At 36.0% G+C, this 22380-nt stretch overlaps 1 protein-coding gene across 6 annotated transcripts in view; it reads right to left on the reverse strand.

Moving 5' to 3' along the window:
- The window catches only part of lpin2 (lipin 2), a 160138-nt gene that overhangs the window by 24497 nt on the left and 113261 nt on the right, over positions 1 to 22380 (reverse strand). For all 6 annotated transcript variants that reach the window (XM_069921744.1, XM_069921746.1, XM_069921747.1 and 3 more), the window contains 6 exons: positions 20969 to 21092; positions 19917 to 20298; positions 14077 to 14176; positions 10794 to 10978; positions 2367 to 2460; positions 1380 to 1449 (listed from right to left, as the gene is read on the reverse strand). In XM_069921744.1, the coding sequence (XP_069777845.1) occupies positions 1380 to 1449; positions 2367 to 2460; positions 10794 to 10978; positions 14077 to 14176; positions 19917 to 20298; positions 20969 to 21092 (955 nt within the window). The remainder of the gene's footprint in view (positions 1 to 1379; positions 1450 to 2366; positions 2461 to 10793; positions 10979 to 14076; positions 14177 to 19916; positions 20299 to 20968; positions 21093 to 22380) is intronic.

Genomic DNA, 22380 nt, shown 5'->3' on the forward strand with positions numbered 1-22380 from the left:
TAGTGCAGGATTCCCTAAAGGATAACTTGAGTCAGTAGTAAGGAAGGCAAATGCAATGTTGGTATTCATTTCAAGAGGCAACAATGTAATGCTGAAGCTTTACAAGTATTGTTCAGACCACATTTGGAGTTTTGTGAGCAGTTTTGAACAATAGACTGCCATTAAAGAGGATTCAAAGGTTTACGGGAATGATTCCAGAGATGAAAGGCTTAACATAGGAGGAGCATATTATGGCTATTGTCCTGTACTTGCTGGAGTTTAGAAGACTACGGGAGTATCTTATTGAAACATTCCAAATATTGAAAGGACTATATAGAATGGATGTGGAGAAAAGGTTTGTAGTAGTGGGAAAGTCTAGGGCCAAAGGTCTTAGTCTCAGAATAAAAGGATGTCCCATTAGATCAGAGATAAGGAAAAATTTCTTTAGATGGTGGTACATCTGTGAAATTTATTGCCACAGATGGCTGTAGAGGCCAAGTCATTGGGTATATTTAAAGCAGTTCTTGAATAATGAAAGGTAATGGGGAGAAGCCAGGAAAATGGGGTTGAAAGGAAAATACATCAGCTCTGATTTGAATGGTGGAAAAGACTCAACGGGATGAATAGCCTAATTCTGATCCTCTTAATCTCCACACTAATCCACAAAAGGTTTTTTTTTAAAAATAATCCAGGTATAATGAATGTAAGAAAAACATTCAGTAAGAATATTATGTAAGAACACTACTCCAGAATTTGTGGAAAAGACAAGGCGAGGGTACTGGAGATTCACAATTCAATACTTCAGACATTAGAATCCTCTCAAAAGGCAACTGAATAAGCTTTCAAATAACATAAATTAGGAAAATTACAATTCATTAGTTGTAAATCAGAATGTATAAATTTACTGACAATTTTTTTAAAAATCAATCAAGGGAAAAGTTAAAGTCAGAAAAGTACTAACTAACTGCAGATGCCAGAAATTTTAAAAAGTGAAAAGGTGAGTTACAATTCAGAAAATATTTGCATGTGGAAATGAGGAAGGGACGCATTGAAGACTGTGATGGGTGAAGTAGCATTCTATTCTTAACCTTCGAAGAATTGAGCAATCTTTAACAATTGATGCAAGCACCATGCTTAACTAGTATAGTGTTCTGCTCCCCACTCGAATCCACCAAGGGAAAATGTCTTCTCAGTGTAAAATTCCAAATAGCCCAAAAATCTATACATACAATGGCAACCAAAGATTTTATACAGAAATGAAAAAGGTTGTTAAATGCTTCTTTAGTTCATTCTTAACAAAATAAGTTATTATATAATTGATTACAATTGTTTCATTTGAAGAAAACAGCACATTAAATATTCTCAAAAATGAAATGCAAATTGTTCTTTTTTTTTTTTACCTTGGGTAGGCATTTTTGGAAAGCCTGCATACTAAGAATCATGGGAGCAGCCAATGTCCAGTTATAGTACCTGCACAATGACATACTTCATATAAATTCCAGAAAAAAATAAAATCACTTGCACTACACATCCTACAGAGAAAAATACAAATAACCATTGCATTGGTTGTAGTAGGAATAATAACCGGAGATGAAGGTCAATCATTGAGAGTCACACAATTTTTGTGAACCATGGACAGCTGGACATTGCAGAAACTATAACAACGTTTGTTACTTAAATGCACCACATAAATAACACCCATGTGTTAGATGGGTTAAATCCATCTAACAGTGACTCAGGACCATGAATTTATGTAATTACTTGTGGCAAATCCATGGGTATTTGCTGAGCCTATATCCCAGGACCCCAGCTACAATGAACCATAAGTCAGGAAAGCAGCATAGTAAACATAACCTCTGTAACAGTTATGTTCAATATTCTGTGAATTACTGGGGTAGTTTGATTTTTATTAAAGTTTTATTATCATTGAACTTGCTAGCTGCTTGTTTTAATGGACTGAGCAAGGTCTATTGAGCAGCTTTGGGAAGTGGGGAGGATGGCGAAGAGGAAAAGAAGTAGCATTGGGAGGTGAATAATCAGCAATTGCGTTGCTGAGAATATTTGGAAGTGTTTTAATTTTGTAATTAATGTTACCAAAGTATCATAAGTGTTATCAAATAGGCACATTTTCACAAAATAGCAAAAAGATTAACATGCAAGCCAAGATAGCAAACTGTTGGGTATGAAGACAAAACAGTTGAAACAAAATTAACAATGATCTATAAATAAAACACCTGAAATTGTTACGGTATTAAAGATTTAAAATTAATAAAACCTTGTTCCATGAACACAAAATGGAAAGAAATCAAATTTGTAGCAATGTATCCGTAATTGTTGCTAAACAAATTTGTTTCATACAAGCTTTTAAACACATTATTAGAGCATACCTGTTATTAATTCTTAAAACAAGATTAGGATCATCTATAATGCCAGGATTTTCAGCAAATTCATGATATGTCACAACATGTTGCAAAAATTTCTCTGCAAAAGAATGCAAGATGGTACTTAAGAATTACTTGTGCTTGAAATGATCATCTTTTTTGTCTCACATCCCCCACCCATCCGAAACAAGAAATATACATGAACTACAATTTGCATTATTTTCTCTCAAACAGCATTTCAAATTCAATTTTTGATAATCTCTACGAACTGCTCAAAAGCATTTGGTGAAATTCTCCTAATCAATTTTCTTGAGGCACTGGAACACCCAGATTTCAAATAACTTATTCAAAATGGTTTAGCTGTAATTGTAAACTCAGCACGTCAAAGATTCAAATCACAAATTCAGGTCTCACCACAACCATAGACTCTGCTAACTATCTGCTTCATAATTTTTAAAAATCTTCATAGGTCTGGTGATTTATTAACATCACCCAAATGATAAAAATATGAAGAAAAGGACAATTAATTCACAAATTTGCTGTTATTACCAATGTAGAGAGAATGTTTTCAATAGAGAGGTCTGAACCCAACACAGTGAACTCTTTTGTTAGAGCATAACACATGTCCAAATTCATTTTATTCAATAAACTGAAGCAGTTTTTCATTTTGAAATCATGAAATCTTGTGCTACAATCATGAAATTGGATGAATTGAAACATGTGCACACAAGGGGCAAAGGTGTTTTCTATTGGGGCATAATATGGAATAAAGACCAATGCATTATATGCTTGTGGCAAACTCAAAGAATTCATCATTAGAAAGGAAGTTACTGAACAAGGTGTTAAAGAAAAGTGGCAAATGAGTATACTTAACCTTTTATCAATTTTCAAAACTAATTTCAAAGTTACTGATGTTGCATCATTTTAAATCTGATTACTGCTGTGTTAGTCTGCTGTTTTCCCAATTTCTCAGTAAAGGGGGATTCAATTAATAAAAATTGTAGGAATAATTGAAAACTGGCTTCATGAAGAACAAATCTTCAGGAAAAAAAGAGGGAGGGTGGCATTTCTAATCATGTAGAACAGCTACAGAGAGGACGTAGTGGATAATTGTCTGAGTCATTATGGATGGAAGTCACTCTATTGAGAGTATTCTATAGGCCCCCAAACAAATCCCAGGACACTGAGGTGCAGGTAAGTCGACAGATTATGGAAAGATGCAAAAATAACATTGCCACGGTAGACGTCAATGTCCCTAATATTGACTGGCACCTCCTTTGTGCAAAAGATTCAGATGGGGAAGAATTTGTCAGTTGTGTCCAAGAAGGATTCCTGACACAATATGTGGACAAGCCAACTTCAGAACAACTTCTGGATCTTGTACTGGGTAATGAACCTGGTCAGGTGACAGACCACTTGGTGGATGAATATTTTAGAGACAGTGACTACAACTCCCTGACCTTCATCATTGCTACAGGCAAGAATAGGAGTTGGACAGAATAGTAAACTATTTAATTGGGAGAGGGCTAATTATCATGGGAAAAGACAGAAATTTAGGAGAGTAAATTAGGAACAGATATTGTCAAGGAAAAGCATAGCAGAAATGTGGACAATATTGAGGGACCACATGCATGGAGTCCTGGATAGGTTTATCCCAGTGAGACAAGGAAAATATGACAGAGTAAAGGAGCCATGGTTGACAAGACAGGATGAAGGAAGCATACACAAAATTTAAGAAGTAAAAGTCAGGAAAGGCTCATGAGAATTTTATGGCAGCCAGGAGAGATCTTAAAAAGGACTTATGAGAGTTGGAAGGGAGTACGAGAAGGCCTGGGGATGTAGGTTTAAGAAAAACCCTAAGGCGTTCTACATGTACATGAAGAACAAAAGAATTACTAGAATGAGGGTAGGACTGATTTTGGGATATAGGGATCAACATGTATCTGGAGGCAGAGGAGGTGAGAGGCATACTTTGCTTCAGTGTTCACCATGGAGAGTGATCTTGGTGATTGTGTGGTCAGTATCAAACAGGCTAATGTGGTGGAGCGTGTTGAGATTAAGAAAGAGGAAGTGCTGGATCTTCTTAAAAATATTCAAATAGACAAGTCACCAGGAATGAATGGAGAAAGCGAGAGAAGAGATTGCTAGAACATTGGTGATGATCTTTGCATCCTCCCTGGCCACAGGATAGGTACCGGAGGATTGGAGAATAACAATATTGTTCCCTTGTTTTGAGGGAGAATCCTGGGAATTATAGATCAGTGAGTCTTATGTCAGCAGTGGCCAAGCTATTAGAGAGGATTCTTAGCACTACGATTTGTGAGCATTTGAAGAAGCATAGTCTTCTCTAGGATAGTCACTTTGGCTTTGTGAGAGGCAGGGCATGAGCCCGATTTCAGTTTTTCAAAAGGTGACAAAGGAAATTGATGAAAGTAAGGCAGTGGATGTGGTGTATATGGATTTTAGTAAGGTGTTTGACAAGATCCTGTGACAGAATATATAGATATGTTTTTTGGGAGATGAATTGGGAAAGGTGTTTTAGTGTAGGTCACATACAAACTCTTTAAAACAGATCTAATTTAAAATACTGGAGCTCTGCTCATGCTAGACATGTCGGGGCCAACAGTCTTTACAAAAGCTTTGGAGAGTGCCCAAGAGACTTCACTAATGGATTGTTGTTTACAAAAAAAAAACAGATGAAAGAGCTTGTCAGAGCAGCAGATTGTCTGGAGGGGAACTTGCTGTTCTAGGAGAGTCATGTGGTTTTGCAAGCAGAGAGTCAAACAGGTTTTTTTCTCTCTGAGAGAGTGAGAGAGAGAGACAGAGATCAGTTCTATAGTCTTACAGTCAGCAACAGCAACTGGGACTGGAATAGGATAAGATGGCAAGCTTGTGAAAACCCCATATGAATGACGGGTTGTGAGTGCTTAGTTCAGCCTGGTCAAAGCCCTTATGGTTCATGCAAGAGGAGAGGACTGGGTGTCTAATGTTGGAATAAGAGAAACAAAAAGGCACTCTGGGGTGTCCTGAAAGAAAGAGGTTACCATCTGGAGAATCCTGAGGGGGCAAGTTTCTTTGGCAAGACAGTGAAGTGGCTGATTAAAAAAGGAATAAATTGTGGGTGTTAACGTACAACAAATCTCTCTCTGGAATCCGACAAAAACCTTCCTGAGCGGTAACCCTTTACCTTTCAAGCACCAAAGCCTGGTGAACTTTATAAATGTTTAATTCTGTGCACAGTATAAGAATTGCCTGCAACCAGTGAACTTGGAAGAATGAGATCCAAAGAGCTTTTCTGAACTTACACACATATTACATACACGTGCACTTAGAATTAGAAGGGGGTTAAGTTAGGTTAGTTAAGTTAAGTCAATAGTGATAAGTTAAAGTGTGATTCTGTTTTCATGTTTAAAGATAATTAAAAGCAACTTTTGTTTAAGTAACCATTTGTCTTGGTGAATATCCATTGCTGCTGGGTTTTGGAGTCCATTAGGCTTATAACAGTCCCCCATGGAAGTCTCATTCAGAAAGTCATGAGTCATGGCTGCTTGGATTCAAAATTGGCTTTGTGACTGAGTGTACAGACATGTTTGGGAGATAAATTGGGAAAGATTTGTTAGAGCAGGTCACACACAAACACTAAAACACAGAATTTTTGCAGGAGCTTTTGCAAGAGTGCTCAGAGACTCATGAGGGACTGTTATTTGCAAAAGGCAATAAATGTAACAACATAAAGTGGCAGCTTTGTCTGGAAAACAGAATTTACTGTCTGGAAAGTCATATGATCTTTGCAGGCAGAAAGGAGATAAAAATAACAGGCTTTGCTCTCAGAGTTGGAGGGGGTGAGAGAGAGAGGGAGGGAGGAGAGACACAGACATCGGTTCCAGAGGGACAAGCTGGCAAGCTTTGGAAGATGGCCTGGTCAAAGGAGAAGACTGGCTGTCTGGTGTTTCACTTGGAATAGGAGAAACAGAAAATAACTCTGTGGTGACCTGAAAGAAAGAGGTTATCATCTAGAGAACCCTGAAGGGGGCAAGTTTCATCAGCACGACACTGGAGTGGCTGATTAAAAAGGACTCAGTTGTGGATGTCCTGGAACAAGAAAAACTCTCTCTGTGAAAACCAACAAGAACCCTTCTGAGTGGTAACCATTTACCTGTTAAGCACCAAAGCCTGGTGAACTTTATTAATGTTAACTTCTGTGCACAGTATAAGCATTGCCTGCAACCAGTGAGATTGCACTGTGAACCAAAGAATTTTGCTGAACGTACACACACATTACACACGAGTGCTTAGGATTAGAAGGGGGTTAAGTAGGTTAAGTCAATAGAGATAAGTTAAAATTTGATTCTATTTTCATGTTCACAGATAATTAAAAGCAACTTTTGTTTAAGTAACCCTTTGTCGTGGTGTATATCTATTGCTGCTGGGGTTTGGGGTCCTCTGGACACATGACAGCTTGCCGATAGAAAGCAAATGAAAGCAGTAGATGGAATGCATTCTGCTTGGAAGTCAGTGACTAGTGGTGTTTCATGACATTCTGTTCTGGGACCCCCACTCTCAGTGATTTTTTTAATATAACTTGACGATGTGGAAAGTTTAGAAGGTTATCATAGGTTACAACAGAATATACATAGGATGCAAAGTTGGCAGAAAAGTGGCAGTTGAAGTTCAATCCAGATAAGTGTGAAGTGAAGGACTTTGGAAGGTTGAACCTGAAGATGAAGCATGTGGTTAATGACAGGATTCTTAACAGTGTGGAGGGGGCGTGGCAAAATGGCATAGAGTCTAGACATGTAATCTCGACCTCTCTGGCCAGACTTTTAAGAACCTGTTTTTTAACTCTTTGTTTTCAGGTTTAAATTTTTTAAAACTTAAAGTATCAAGGAATTGTTATGGCTATTAATGGTAAAAAGATTAAACCTCAAGTACAGAAGAAACTACATTTTCGGAGTGTTGAAGATTTAGAGCCTAAACAGTCTGCTACAACTTCAGGTTTGCTTTCTTTCAAGACTAAACCACAGAGATTGCCTGTGGGAGCTGAAAAAATGACTACTACTCACCAGGAGAAGGACATCGCTGGAATTACCCGTTCTCAGAAGGAAGGTGCGTGTGCCCCCAATGTGGATCCTGATTCTGGCAGCCTGCCGACTTTAACGGAGGGGGCACGCAAGAAGACGACTCCATTGCTTGAAATACCCCAGGATATACACCAATCTGAATATTTTGGTCTTTTTTCTGAGTTTTTGAAGCAACAACAAGTTGCGGGAGGAGAACAGCGTCGGCCCCCTGAGGAATTCGGGGTGCCGTCGCTGGGAGTCCAGACTCGCAGTAAAACTGTTAAACTGCCTGTTGTTGAGATGCAGCAGGAGCTGCAGTTACCTGGTTCTGCCACTACGCAAGAGAAAGCAGGGCTGAGCTTTTCTGAATTACAATGAAAACAGCTAAGCCTTATCATTCAGCCTATGCTGAATGAAATGTCTCAGAGACTCAGTTTGGAACTGGATACAGTTAAAATACGTGTGGAAGCATCTTGTGAGGATTTTAAACAATTTCAGGCTGCTTTTTTGAAATGTCAAGAACAAGTGGCTTCTAATACAGAAAAAGTGTTGGAGGTGGAAAAATCTGTGAAAGAATTGTGAGAATGTGAGAGGGGGTTAGAGAGGAAAGTAGATTATTTGGAGAATCAAAGTAGAAGAAATAATGTGAAGATTGTTGGTTTGCCAGAAGGTATGGAAGAACAAGATCATCTTCGTTTTTTTACCAAATGGATTCCACAAATACTGGGGCAGGAATTTTTCTCTGGAGGTCTGGTATTGGAAAGAGCTCATAGAGCCTTAAGAAGAAGACCTCTGCCTGGTCAACCACCGAGACCCATGATAATTCGATGTTTGAATTATTTGGACAGAGAAACGATACTTCGTTTAGCAGTGTAAAACGCGAGACAACGACAAGCTCCGTTAATGATTCAGAATAGTAGAGTTTTTTTCTATCCTGATTTGAGTCAAGAGGTTATTCAGCGTCGGCGTCGATTTAATCCAGTTAAAGAAGTTTTGTGGTGTAAAGGTTATAAGTCTACTTTTCGCTCTCCGGCAGTGTTGAAGGTGTTTTGTGGAGACTTTCAACCTTGTTTTTTTGAGAATGAGTGTGAAGCAATGAGCTTTGCTGACTCATTGTCAGATGTAAGAGGACAAAGACGTAGCCCGCCACTGTCTCCTAAAGAAAAGTTTGGTTGTTCTGGAAATGGAAGAAACGGCAGAAATGGGAATGGAAAGAGTCCGTTTCCTTGAAATGGGGTCGCCGAGTCTGGAATTTCTTGGATGAATAGAGGAACTTTTTTCTTTTTATGTCATTATAATATCTTGTTGTTATTCTTTGATTGGCTGGGGAGGGAGAAATTTGCTCTATGTTCTACTAGTCATCAGCCACTGGTGGGTGATCTACACCCAACTTTTGTTTAGGGATTACTACCTTTTGGTAGTTTTTTTTTGGGTTTTTTTTTCTTCTTTTTATCTTTTTTTATTTTCATTTTATTTAGACTTTAATTTGTGGTTTCTTTTTCTCCTATTGGAGGGCTTATTTACGTTGATCTGAGTCTTTATATATTGATATTATTAGTTTTTAGTAATATTAGTGGATATGTCAAAGTTGAAGTTTGCTACTTTTAATGTTCGGGATTTAAACAGTCCGAATAAGCGTAAGTGTATTTTTATTAAGTTCAATCTTTGGTAAAACACATGTTCGGTAGAGATATGATTTTACCTGAAATGATTAAATTTGAGGCTTTTGGCATAATGAGATGAAATATTGTTTAATAATGGACAAAAATTACGTATGTTTCGCGGTTAACTATAGTTTTTTTTATTAATAGGTGGTTGTTATATTCAGAGTATTTACATTTTGATTTATATTGACTAGATTTTAATATGTATGCTTTACTTTTCTTTATTTTTTTCTTTTTTCTTTATGGCCCTCCTTATGAGAGTTGGCTGAAAGAGGAGGGGGGGGGTTTCTTTCCTTTTTTTTTCTTTTTTTTTTAATATATATATAAAATATAACGTTCATGCTTTGTTTATTGTTATATATGTTACTTATTATCTGTATTTTGAACGAATAAATAAAGTTTAAAAAAAATTGTGGAGGAACAGAGGGATCCAGCTCTATAGATCCTTGAAGGTGGCCATGCAAGTTTATAGGATAGTTAAGAAGGCATATAGTGTGCGCCTTATCATTAGTTGGAAGATGGAGTTCAAGAGTCATGAGATAATTTTGCAGCACCACATTTGGAGTATTGCATTAAGTTCTGGTCAACTCATTACAGGAAGGATGTAGATGCTTTGGAGAAGGTGGAGAGGAAGTCATGTCATATGAAATAAGGTTGACAGACTAGGGCTTTTCTCTTTGAAGTGACAAAGGATGAGGAAACCTAACTAAAGACATATTCTGTTGTCATAATAACATCCAGATTGATGCAATTTGTTTCCACTCATAGGAAGGGAATAAATGAAAAGGTTCAAAAGAATAATGCCAGAACTAAGAAAAAAAACATACAGGAAAGTCAAATAAGCTGGAATGGCAAGCAACCTTTATGGTTAAACTTAATGTTATGTTAATCAAATTATTATTTTGTGTAGATTAAAATAAAGGATCTATGCTTCTCTGATGACCCCTTAAATTTAAAGAAGATATAATGACAAAGTCATAGGAAGAGGGTTAGGCAAAATAGACCATTTTTCAACAACTTGGCATCAGACCATTTGGGTCGCAGGCGCTGGTGGATCAGCAATCCAGCACAAGGTACCAGAGTGAGAGAATACTCCTCCCCCTGCCCTTACCGCTAAGAAGCTTAGGAGAGTACCAAACAGGAAAGATGAACACAGCAGCTGTCCAGTGAGGGGCTTGGAGGCTGGACTTGCACCAGACTGCGGGCTGCTAGAGACTGACTTGCCAGAACTAGGTATTGGGATGGGGATTTGTGAGAGTGCCAATGACAAAAAGTCCCCCTGAAAGGCTCTGGTGTTAGCAGCTTTCTAACTCTATGGGCGGTTCGGAACTAGGAGCTAAGATTCACCGTTGGATTGAACTGGAGACCGTCCAGCTGCATTAGTTATGGGAATGCAGGAAATTAATTTGCGAATACTTGGTGTCTATGAAGGGACTCACTTTTTATTTTATTTCTCTTATTGACGGGGATACCAGGCTAGTGATGCCTCTTTGTGTGCCTTTACTGCAAACAAAAGTTAACAAATTTTTGTGTGCTATTGCACAACAATAAATATTTAATATTTCAGATTTGATGTGAAGATATTAACCATCAGAGCAAATGGTTGAAGAGAAGACATGTCAATTGCTTTAAAATGTAAGAATAAGTAAAGAATTTTTCCACTAACACTTCAATAACATTACAACTTCATGGTCTGTCTTTTATCTTACCTTTGGAAATCTCAGTATTTTCACTTAGTCCCCCGCAGAGAGAGAACACAAGATCTGGTAGGTCAGATGGCAAATCATAAAGGCATTCAGTCCCACTATCCATTGCCACGCTTTCCACTGACTGCGGGGATTGAGAACCAGATCGCACATCTGATTCAAACTGTTTAGAACTGCTGTCAAACTCACTGCAGGAGAAAATAAAGAGTATTTACTTCAAATTAATGTTGCATGAACAAAAAAAGTTGGTCACAATTTGTTGCATGATGAATATCCTGAAGGCACCACATAGCTCATGGCAGTGATACTACCTATCATGGGAAATGCAGCTTTATAAGCTGAGATACAATGAAACCTGGCGCCATTGAGAAAATAGATATTGCAGTATTAAATCCCAACAATAGATTTTATGGTCCATCCACCAGAGAGCATTTGGAATAAAGATCAAAGTGCTGTTTATCACCTAGCATCTTAATAGCCTTATCTAATTTAAGAAAGTAGCTGTTAATTTGATAGCCATCGATAACAAAGATTTCTATGATTATATTTTACATCAATTAAACACTTGCTAATTTCACCAAAGCCACCCCTTACAACATTTCCAGATGTGAGAAACGACGCAGACACATCAACCTACTGCATACAAACTCCAAAGAAATTACCTTGTACAAAGTTCCCACCATCTTTCCTCATGTACTTTTCAGCTTTATACAAAATGAGTACTATATTATAAATGTGTGAATAGACAGTTCTTAATAACACAACTACAAATATTTATGACATTCCCTTACCAACCACAGAACAATCTAATTTATTCAGAGATATACTGAAGGGAGACGAAAGTGGAAAAGAAGACAAAAGGCAGAATGCAGGAATCGTTACAATAAAAAGAATCTTGTTTTGAGGATGTTTCATTGATCAATGAGGACCAAGTTACAATGAAACCTGGTGCCATTGAGCAAATAGATATTGCAGTATTAAATCCCAACAATACATTTTATGGTCCATCCACCATAGAGCACTTGGAATAAAGATCAAGGTGCTGTTTATCACCTAGCATCTTATAGCCTTATCTAATTTAAGAAAGTAGCTGTTAATTTAATAATTCAGCAAAGCTAATGAGAATGTACTTAATCTTACAATGTATGCAAATTTTGTAAGTCAAGCAGATTGGGAATAAATATTTTAAATCTGTTATTACTCAATAGGTATAGCAACAAAAGATGTAGTGGAAACAGCAGAACAATGTACAAAAGTCAGAATGGTTCAATTCCATGGATGCAGCAGTATTAACAAACATGAATAGGAGCAAAGATGAACTAATGGCAACAAGCATCAACCATTGTAGAGAAGATACAGGCAGGAATGTTAGTATCAGAAGGCAAACCTTTGGTTATAGTTAACAATTAAGAATAAATAATATATCAATACAAAGGTGGGAATCAATTTGGGTATAGAAATTGATCCATTTTGCTGGTCCAACTTATGTCAGGACATCATGATTAACACAATTAGTGTAAGGTATCAGCTGGTGCAATGTAACTTTTTGCATTAGCTATACCTTACTCCACAAAAGTTACATAAATTGAAATTGGAAATATCAGACTAATGTTTTTGACCTAGTCATGCCCTAAAGTGAGGCCCTTCTGGAAAGATTTAGGTAATCCACTGGAAAAAAAAATTACTGGAATTTAATATCCTCAGGCATCCAAATTATTTTTATTGGGGAATTTAGAAGACCTAAAATGAGGCAGTCAAAATAACAATTAAAATTTGTTAAGCATTAGCAGTGGCCAGGAAAAGCATAGCTGTTACTTGGAAATCTGATTCCCAACTAGGTTTAGCCCACTGGAAGATATAAAAAGCATAATTCTGTTCCACTGTAGAAGATCACCCATAACCTCAAAACAGGTATGATGTATTTTCAAGAATATGGAATTCATATCCAAGGTACAATGGAATAAATCTTTAATGAATCCCCCCTCCTGTCTCTTCCTCCCGGTGCTCACAGCGCTGAGGACCCTAGATAAGTCAGATTATTTGTCCCTTGATAGGAGTGGGGTTTATCCTAGATGAAGCCAATCTTTTCTTTTTCTTAATCGTTCTCTTTTCTTACATTTTCTTCTTGTTTCTTGGGAGGGGGTAGGAGGGTTTCTCTTATTTTATTCTTTTTTCTCTATTTTTTTTTTCTTCTTTTGGTTCAACATGGATATTGGATTGGCATTTTTGTAGTATTATTGTAATTTTTATCTTTATAACAACTGAATCACATGTTGACTTTTTTCTCACCTTTTTTGAATATCAACATGCAGATCGATATTTGTATTATTTTGTTAATATTGTTGATATTTTTCTTTTTGATTATTCTCCGTTTTGTTTGCACGTTGATTGAAAATTCTCAAAATAAAATATTCAAACAAAAATTTATCAATTGCAAATACAAAAAGTAATTAAATTGGAAGGGATGTGCATACTTCATAATTGAGACTTTGAAGCAGACACAATTAGGAATTTTAAACTATGGGGTGCAATTCAGTTTGGGGTGGAAGGTGTCTAAAGCAAAAGGTATGAGTACAAGATGAGAGGCAAGAGATTTAGAGGGGTTCCTATAAAGTAGGTGGAATCTGGAATACACTATTTTAGGTGGATAATGCAGGAATCCTAACAACATTTAAGAAACATCTAGTCACACGCTTAAATTGTCAGAAGGCTACAGATTCTTAGAGTTTGTGTGACTGATTAAGATTTGAGAGGCTAAGGAACAGACATTTCTTGCCCTTTATTTGCTGGATTGTGAACTTCCATCAAGAGAGGGATATCTCTATTATATAGGTTATCCTCTTGGCTACCATATCGTTAAACAAACAAAAACATTTAAAGACAAGAATGAAATAATTACCAACTTTAATAGATCATATCCTGTTAAAAATAATGAAATGTGTACTTAGATTTAATATTGTCACTTCACAAGTTTATTTAGAGACAACACTTGAAGCAGAAATTCATTGGTCAATATACCTTCAACTATTAAATAATTAGCTACACAAGCGGCAAAATTGATTCTCAATTGTTTATCAATTTAAAAAAAAATCTATCAGCATACCCTTAAAGAGCAGTTAACTTCAAAAAACCTCTACAACTTTCATACATCGGTATTCCCAAACAGAGGGACAATATAGCATCAAAACTGTGAGGCTTCCAAAACTCTGCAAGTTGCGTAGCATCAGGGAAAGAGAAACAGTGTTAATGTTTCATGTTAAGGCTTCTTTATCAGACCACATGGTACCTTTTGGGAAAATAGCGAGCAGCAACTTCTGGTTCCAGCACAGTCAGATCATCCAAATAGATGTCTTCAGGTCCTTGGTGCTGACTTCGTTTATGGAGTCCTACAAAACCAGACAAAACTGAATTTCACAAATTGTTTTACCAGTTTTCTAAATTAATTCTGTACAATCTTAATTTCCTCTCTCCATTTATTCTTTTGGAAAAACATTTGAGAATGTGTTTCCTCTTTAACCCTCAAAGAAAACTCAGTTCCATGCACAAAAGGCATGAAAGGTTTGAAAAGTTGGACAGATCAGTCCTTTCATGAGGATTTTTGTTTTCTGACAAGCAATGGAGCAAGCAGATATGATATTCAATATTTTGTTACTTTGCAAATTCGACACTTTTCATTCCTTTATCTCTGGTTTCTGCCCAGGAGCTATTATCACAACACTTATTTTTAGAAACATTCAGTTCCCCCACATCTGCTAAAAACACAAGAGCACAAATCTTGGGATCTTAAACTTTTTTCACCAACCTTTTCCTACTCTAGACCTCTTCATTTCTCCCAAATCCAGAAATCTATCAATCTGTTTTGATTACAATCAATTCTAACCTCCTGTGCTGTCTGTGAGTGGTGTTTGCATATTTTCCTTGACTATATGGATTCTCTTCCTGTAATCTATTTTTCCCCCCCCCACATCCCAAAGGTGTGCCAGTCTGCAGGTAACTTGGTCACTGTAAGTTGCCTAAGTGGAGGTGGGTGGTGGAAATGTTGGTAATATGGGGAGATAGTGAGGGAAATGGGATGGTAAGCTGGTATAAATTTCCTGATGACAGGAAATGTGTCTCCCATAGCCATCCAGGGCACAAAATGGTGGCAAATGTTTGTAATTGAAAGAAGAAATTGCCCATGTCATAGCTTTCTCTTATTTTGAGATTGAACCATGGTTCTACATTCTTCAGCCAGGAAAAGCATCTACCCTTTTTATACCCTCAGGTCTTCATGACCAATGAGATGCGGAGCCACAGAGCCTGAGTTAAACAGCACGTCATTGAAGCATACAAAATTCTTCAAGTCCATAGAGACCCAGCCTGTTCAATCTACATGAGACACAAACCACACCTGAAATCAGTTGGGTGAATCTTTGCTACATTCCTTCTATCAAAAACATATCCATTTTAGGAAAAGCAGACAAAATTGTACATAATATTCCAGGTGTGGTCTCATCAAGGTAGCTTCACATTGTACTCCATGTATCAGGTGGTTACATTAATCACTTCTTATCTACATCACCTGGAAGACTCTTTATTGTTACTCCAATTTTTATTTAGTTTCATTTCATCAGCATGCACCAATCTCAGTTCTTCTTCACTAATAAGCCAGAACAAAACCAAGCACCTGTCTATTTTCACCATTTTCCCATTGTTAATCTATTCTTATTCAATGCCAGGATTATACCCCAGTTCAACATGTTCTAATCTTGTTCACCAACCTCCTACAGTGTGGGTATTTATTGAAAACCTTCTGAAAATTCCATACTGTATATCAAAAACTTCAGCAACTGAACATTAAACAGCCAAATGTTTTAAACTCTGAAAATCCCTCTTTATAGAACTAGGTGTTTTTTTTTGTAAACTTTATTTTTCATTTGCATCAATACAAGTACAGTATTTATCCATATTATAAAGAATATTGAAAAACAATGATGCAAAAATACATATTTTCATATTTTCTTCCCCTACACTCCCTCCCCAAAAAAGTGGAAAGATGGAAGAAAAGAAAGCCTGCCTGATAATCATATATCCTCTTAATTAGTTAAATTTCAAAATTACATAATTATCTAGAACCTTAAATTAACTAAGGTAAGTTGGAGCAGGAATGGCGGACGCTGTAGATGAAGTCATAGCAATGAAATCCATACAAGGTTTCCAAATCTTATCAAATTTTTCTAGTTGATTCTGTAAATTATACATTATTTTCTCTAATGGTATACAATTTAGTAATTCCATTTGCCATTTATTCAACCCCACATTATTGTCTAATTTCCACATTTCAGCTATACATTTCTTTGCTATTGCTACACTTAAAAACTTCTGATAAATATCTAACTTCAAAACAAAAGTATCTCCTTATAAAAATATTTTGGGATCGTTCAAAACTTGCATCTTCATAACTTGTCCTAATAAAATACTTGTATCTTTCCCAAATTTTCCTACTTTTTCACATTGCCGAACTTCATGGAGAAAAGTTCCTACTTCTTTATTACATCTGAAACATTGATCAGAACTATTTGAATTAATTCCATGTAATTTATATGGAGTATAATATAATTGATGTAAAAAATTAAATTGTACCATTTGGTATCTAACATTAATTGTAATTGTTACTTTCATTACATAATTTTAACCATACTTCTTGAATTTGTACATTTAAATCTTTCTCATCTCAATTTAGAGTTAAATAAATCCTTTTTCTGCATAGTCCCTTGCAATTTTATATACATGTTAGAAATAAATCTTTTAATAAACTTATCAGTTATTAAACATTCAAATTGACTTTGTTCAGGTCATCTAAAATTCATCCCTAACTTTCTTTTTAAATATGATTTAAGCTGATAATAAGAAAAAATGGTATTATTTGGTATGTTATACTCATCTTTCAATTGGTCAAAAGTAAAAAAAAAAATCCAAAAAACCATCCATATCCTTTTTATTCCACAATGGTACCAAATATTGAAATAAACATTATTAACTATGAAACGAATCAAAGGAGTTTGCTTTAATAACCTTCTAGCCAACTGATAATTCTTCATTCCTCTTTCTACATGAATTCAATTCCATACTTTAAGTATATGATTCAAAATTGGTGGATGTATTTGCCCTTTCAACAATCCTTTATGCCATTTATACAAAATATGCTCAGAATTATTTTCTATTATTTTACTCATTTCAATTTGTACCCATGCTGTCTTTTCATCGGTCTGATAACACGAAGACAAAAACCTAAGTTGAGCTGCTTTATAGTAATTTTTAAAATTAGGCAATCATAATCCCCCATCATATTTCCATGTTAATTTTCCAATGACATCCTAGGTATTTTGTCTCATCAAATAAATCTTCTTACACTTTTATTTAAATCTTGAAAAAACATTGTTGGTACAAAAATTGGTAATGATTGGAAAAGTATTCATCTTCATACAATTTACCCTTCCTATTAAAGAAATCTCCAAATCTCTTTGAGATTCAGCCTAACCCAAAGATTCCAGTATCCACCATTGCAAATTTTTTTTCATATCTTGGCCTTCATCCCCTTCTTTAAGTCCAACAATCTTAATATTATTCCATCTACTAAAGTTTTACAAAATGTCTATTTTTTTGCATTAACTGATCATGCTTTGCAGCAGCCTCTCCTTGTACTTTCTTCTTCTTGTCTTTGATACTTTGAATCTCAAATTTATTCCCTTTAATTTTACCATCCACTATTTCAAATCTAGCGTCAACTTGTTGCATTAATCTTTCTGTCTCATCACCATTCTTCCTTACTTCATCAGTTAATACTGTCGAGGTTAAAACCTTGCGTTTATGGTCGTCTTTTGACTTTTTCTATAGGATTAATTGTTTTTGTAGAGTTACCATAGATACTATGATTTATAATATCCGAGCGGACTGGGAGTTCTCTTCTCATTCTTGGAATGACCATGGAAGAGAAGTGAGGTCTCGAGAAACTTTTCTTTGAATTTATCCTTATTATTCATTATCATTATTATTCATTATTAATCATTTATTATCATTTTAATTCATTTATATTTGTTTGAAGTTGATTATCATTATCATTTACAATATGCTTTATTTTACTTATCGTTTATGAAGTGTAAAGCTATGAAAATGTTTATTTGCTTTTATCAACAGAAAATTAAAACTATTTACAGCTGCAATTATGGTTTGATTTTATTTGGATGAATAAGATACAATTCGAAATATCAAGGCTTACTTCTCTTTGAAGGTGACGTGTTCTGAGATTGAGAAATATTAAAAGCTGGAAAGTGTCACCTACAAATACTTCGATAGATTGTGGAAAAAAAATCTAAAGATTGCTTGATTTCTTCAGAAGATAAAGAAGCTTCCGCACCTTTTTCTGCTCTTTTTCTTGATCGTAAGTAGTTTTTGATCTTTCCTTTGCTTTTCCAGGTCCTCTTATTATTCGGTGGAGCTATGAGTGTCTTGTACCTTTTTTAAAATTTCCTCCTATTTTTTGTGCTCTGCGCATGCGCGAAGAGTCACGCATGCAGAGTAATTTCTTCAATCGATGTCGGTGACTATTGTCGGAGGAGACCTTGTGCAAGTGTCCAAGATCTCCCCGGCTTCAGGCCTCTCTCCTTTGGATGTTACCTTATGAACAGCTCCAGGATCCTTTCTCTCTCTTTTTTTTTAATTGAAAATTATCAATGCTTTATTTATATATAAAAGAAAAACTGACATTTTCTGAGGTCTGAATGAACATTTCAACCCACAATAGAAATAGATTCTCATTTAAGATGTGCAGAATAGTCATTCAAAAACTGCTAATGTACTATTGGATAATAATTGTATGCCAGGCGCTTGAAACATATCCAATATAAGCAGCTTAACAATTTCTATTGTTTAAAAAATCTGAGAAAAAGGCATAGAAATTATGAAAAGTTTTAAGTTTCATTTGATCTTTGGAACTGCACTGTTTCATGCTGCTTGTGAATTATGTCTTTATCAGACTTCCAGATAACCTTTGTTTTATGTTCAAATTTTGCACTTAGCTTGGAGGAAGTGAAAAATATACGTGAAATTCAAGCGATGCGCAGACTAAGCTTGCATCCTAATATTCTTCAGTTACATGATGTGGCCTTGTAAGTAGTGTTTTTTTTTTTTTAATTTTTTTATTTTTCACACCATAAATCACATTAGCCATGATATACACTATTTCTTTTTCACACATATACAGTGACTTTTTCTCCCCCCCCCCCCTCCTCCCAAGCCACCCCCCCACCCCCCCCTCTCATCCATTTTAGGTATACAATCTAGGTTGCATTAAGCCAGTCAAACAATGTTGTCATTCAACAAAACAGGATCCTTTCTCAAGGTAGGCCTCTTCCTTTTCTTGCTCGGTTTCTAGTATTGCAGTAAGGCTTTTATCCTTCTTTGGTGGCATTGTTAATGTCTTCTGTATGTCTTCAGATAGTTCTTCCTTATACTTTATGTAACTTTTATAGTCTTTTTTTTTAAATCACTTTTTCTCAATTTTTTCGAGGAGAGCAGGGATTATCAGTCTAATCCCACATCATCATGTGGCACGCCCTCAGGACTAGGTGTCACAATTCTTTTCATTTAACCTTTCTCCAGTATGCCCTGTAAAATCTGTGGTGTCATCTGAACCAATAGTTATTCTAGTAGCTCAATTACATATTTTCTTTGATAGTTTTCCTGCAAGTTAATAATAACAGCATCTGGTATTTTTTTTTTGCCAAGTTCGTCATTGCTAGTCATTCCAGGATTTAGATAAAAACTCAGTGATCATGGATAGCACAACAATATGGCCCAAAATACTCACACACACACACACACACACAAAGTAAACGCAACACAGCAAAATTATTTTACATTTTCAGTATTGTCAAGACATAGCCTCACAGCATATTGCAGAAAATTGTACAGATTCATATCAGTGTGTAAGTTATGACTCCAGATAAACAATTATCGCTGCTTTTCAAATGTCAGCTCAACATTTTAGCAGCATCAGGATGGAAATCAACATGCCTAACAATGTTGGACATTAAAGACCCAAACAGGAGGGCAATTTGGCTCTTGATTCAGAAGATACTGTATTACCTTTTTTCTTTGATGGAGAATAACTGGAGTCTGCAATAACTGGAGTCTGTATTCCAGGGTCTGAAGGTAAGTTGTCCATCTGAGATACTACAGGAGTTTTAGTTGCCGGGACATTCTGTGGAGGTGGGGATTGTGAAAGTGCTTCAGTAGAAATTTCTTTTGAGGATGTAACTGTGCTGCCAGTAACTCCGTTGCCAGTAAATGCCTGGCTAATGTTCACACTTGATCTAGGCTCAGGTTTTAGTAAAGTATGAGTTGTGCTTTCCCCATCGGTGACATCCATTTCCATGGCAGCAGAACTGAGAATAACTCTGAAATGAGTGTTTTCAGATGGTGTAATTGTGAAGGCTCTTGGTTGTTCCAGTTTCTCCATTTTATTAACCTGAAAAATTCAATACAAACATATTGGTCATTCCACATGGAAACAATTTTATTTAGATGTGCATAAGTATGAAATATTTTTATTCAGCTATTCTTTCAACATATTTTCAACACAATATTTCCCTGTCATTAATATGGCTCTTCAACCACTGACAGTTTTGGAGAAAAGCATCCCGAACAACTTGATTAAAATGCCTTAAAACAAAAATGATACTGATTTCCTGTTCTTACTTTGATTTCTTTTCTTTTTCCAAGTTAGCTTCAACCTCTCTCATACAGAGTACATGCAGCGTTGACCAATCTTTGCAAAGCTTGTTAAAATTAACCTCGATGCCCTGGGAATGCAAACCTTCCTATTACACTATTTTTCCAGTCACATTTTCAGTTCTCATACTGGCAATGAATGATCCTGAAGATTTCTTGCCTTTGATTTTTTTCTCTTAAAATTTAGTTCCTAGTTCCAAGAACTTTCTGAAGCGAACCACAACTGAACATCCCTAAATCTATTTGTTAACTTTAGCGCACCTTTGTGTACTTAAATTCTTCTCTTGAAATTTTCATGTGCCAGAAATTCATGCTTTTACAGTCAGATTCCATTAGAAAATATGACTAACACATTGTACCACAAATATCTCAGTAGGAAAATTTAAGAATTTAATTAAATGTATTACCCTTGTTGATTCTGGAAATTCTCCCCAGGACCACTGCATGTGGGACTCAGACATCAGCATGTCAGTTGGTTTCACCACTAACTCAGAATCGCTTTTAGGGGAAATAGACTTTGGAAATGACATGCTAAATGGAATAAAACAAAAGGAAAAATGCATTTATAACTGAATATATTAAAAACAATAACTTGTTCAGTGTTTCTAAGTGTCTCTTAATTTTATTCGAGGATCAATCTAGATTTAAATTAGGAAACCATTTTGAGCATAATCATTCATAAAATAATCTCAGCAATCTCTACAGTTAAGCAAAATTGTTACTTTTCTGTACAAGTATTCAGCCTAGAGTATAAAATTTTCTTCATCTATTTGTGACTCAGATGTTGCACCACAGCCAACTGAGCTCAAGAGTAATGACTAACTTATAATTATTTCAGAAGTTATTTAAAAATAACTGCTCAGAGAATTTTCACAATCATCTTGGTGGCAAAGGACACAACCTTCATCCAACTGTCACACAAATTGTGCTATGGTTGGAACATATTAAATCTTCTGTTAAAATGACTTTTGCAAATTACATTATTTTTAAAAGTTATAGGTTGTTCAACTGGTTTGGCAGAAATGGTATCTTACGAAATGCAGTAAATTCTGACTCAAAAAGGCATCATCACTGAAGGCAATTCTCAGCACATTGTACTTGGACGCCAATTATACGGTTATTACACTAGGATTCAAATAACATGCAATATGCAAATAGGCTTTAATCTTTTCTACACCATCATAGCAACTTTAGATCAGAGAACAATACAGCACAGTACAGGCCATTCAGCCATCGATGTTGAGTCTAAAGGCACTTTGGAATGCTTGAAGAAAATGGTACAAAAAAGTACTAACACTGAGCGACTGCAGATGCTGTGATTCTAGTAAACACACAAAAATGTTGGAGTAACTTAGCAAGTCTTGCAGTGTCCATAGAACCAAAGAAAACTTCTGCACAGAAAAAAGCCATTCGGCCCTTCTAGTCTGTGCCAAAATATAATTCCTCTAGTCCCACTGATCTGCACCCATTCCATAACCCTCCAGACCACTCCCATCCATGTATCTAAATCCAATTTATTCTTAAAACTTAAGAGTGAGCCCACATTTACCACATCAGATGGCAGCTCAGTCCAAACTCCCACCACTCTCAAGTGAAGAAGTTTCCCCTAAACCTTTCACCCTAAAGCCATGTCCTCTCCTATTTATCTCTCCCAATCTGTGGAAAGAGCCTACTCACATTTACTCTCTCTATTCCCCTCATAATTTTGTAAACCTCTATAATCTCCCCTTATTCTTCTGCACTCTAAGGAATAAAGTCCCAACCTATTTAATCTTTCCCTGTAACTCAACTCCTGAAGACCCAGCAAAATCCTAGTAAA

This window comes from Narcine bancroftii, chromosome 2 (genome assembly GCF_036971445.1).
Source record: "Narcine bancroftii isolate sNarBan1 chromosome 2, sNarBan1.hap1, whole genome shotgun sequence".
Classification (NCBI taxonomy): Eukaryota; Metazoa; Chordata; class Chondrichthyes; order Torpediniformes; family Narcinidae; genus Narcine; species Narcine bancroftii.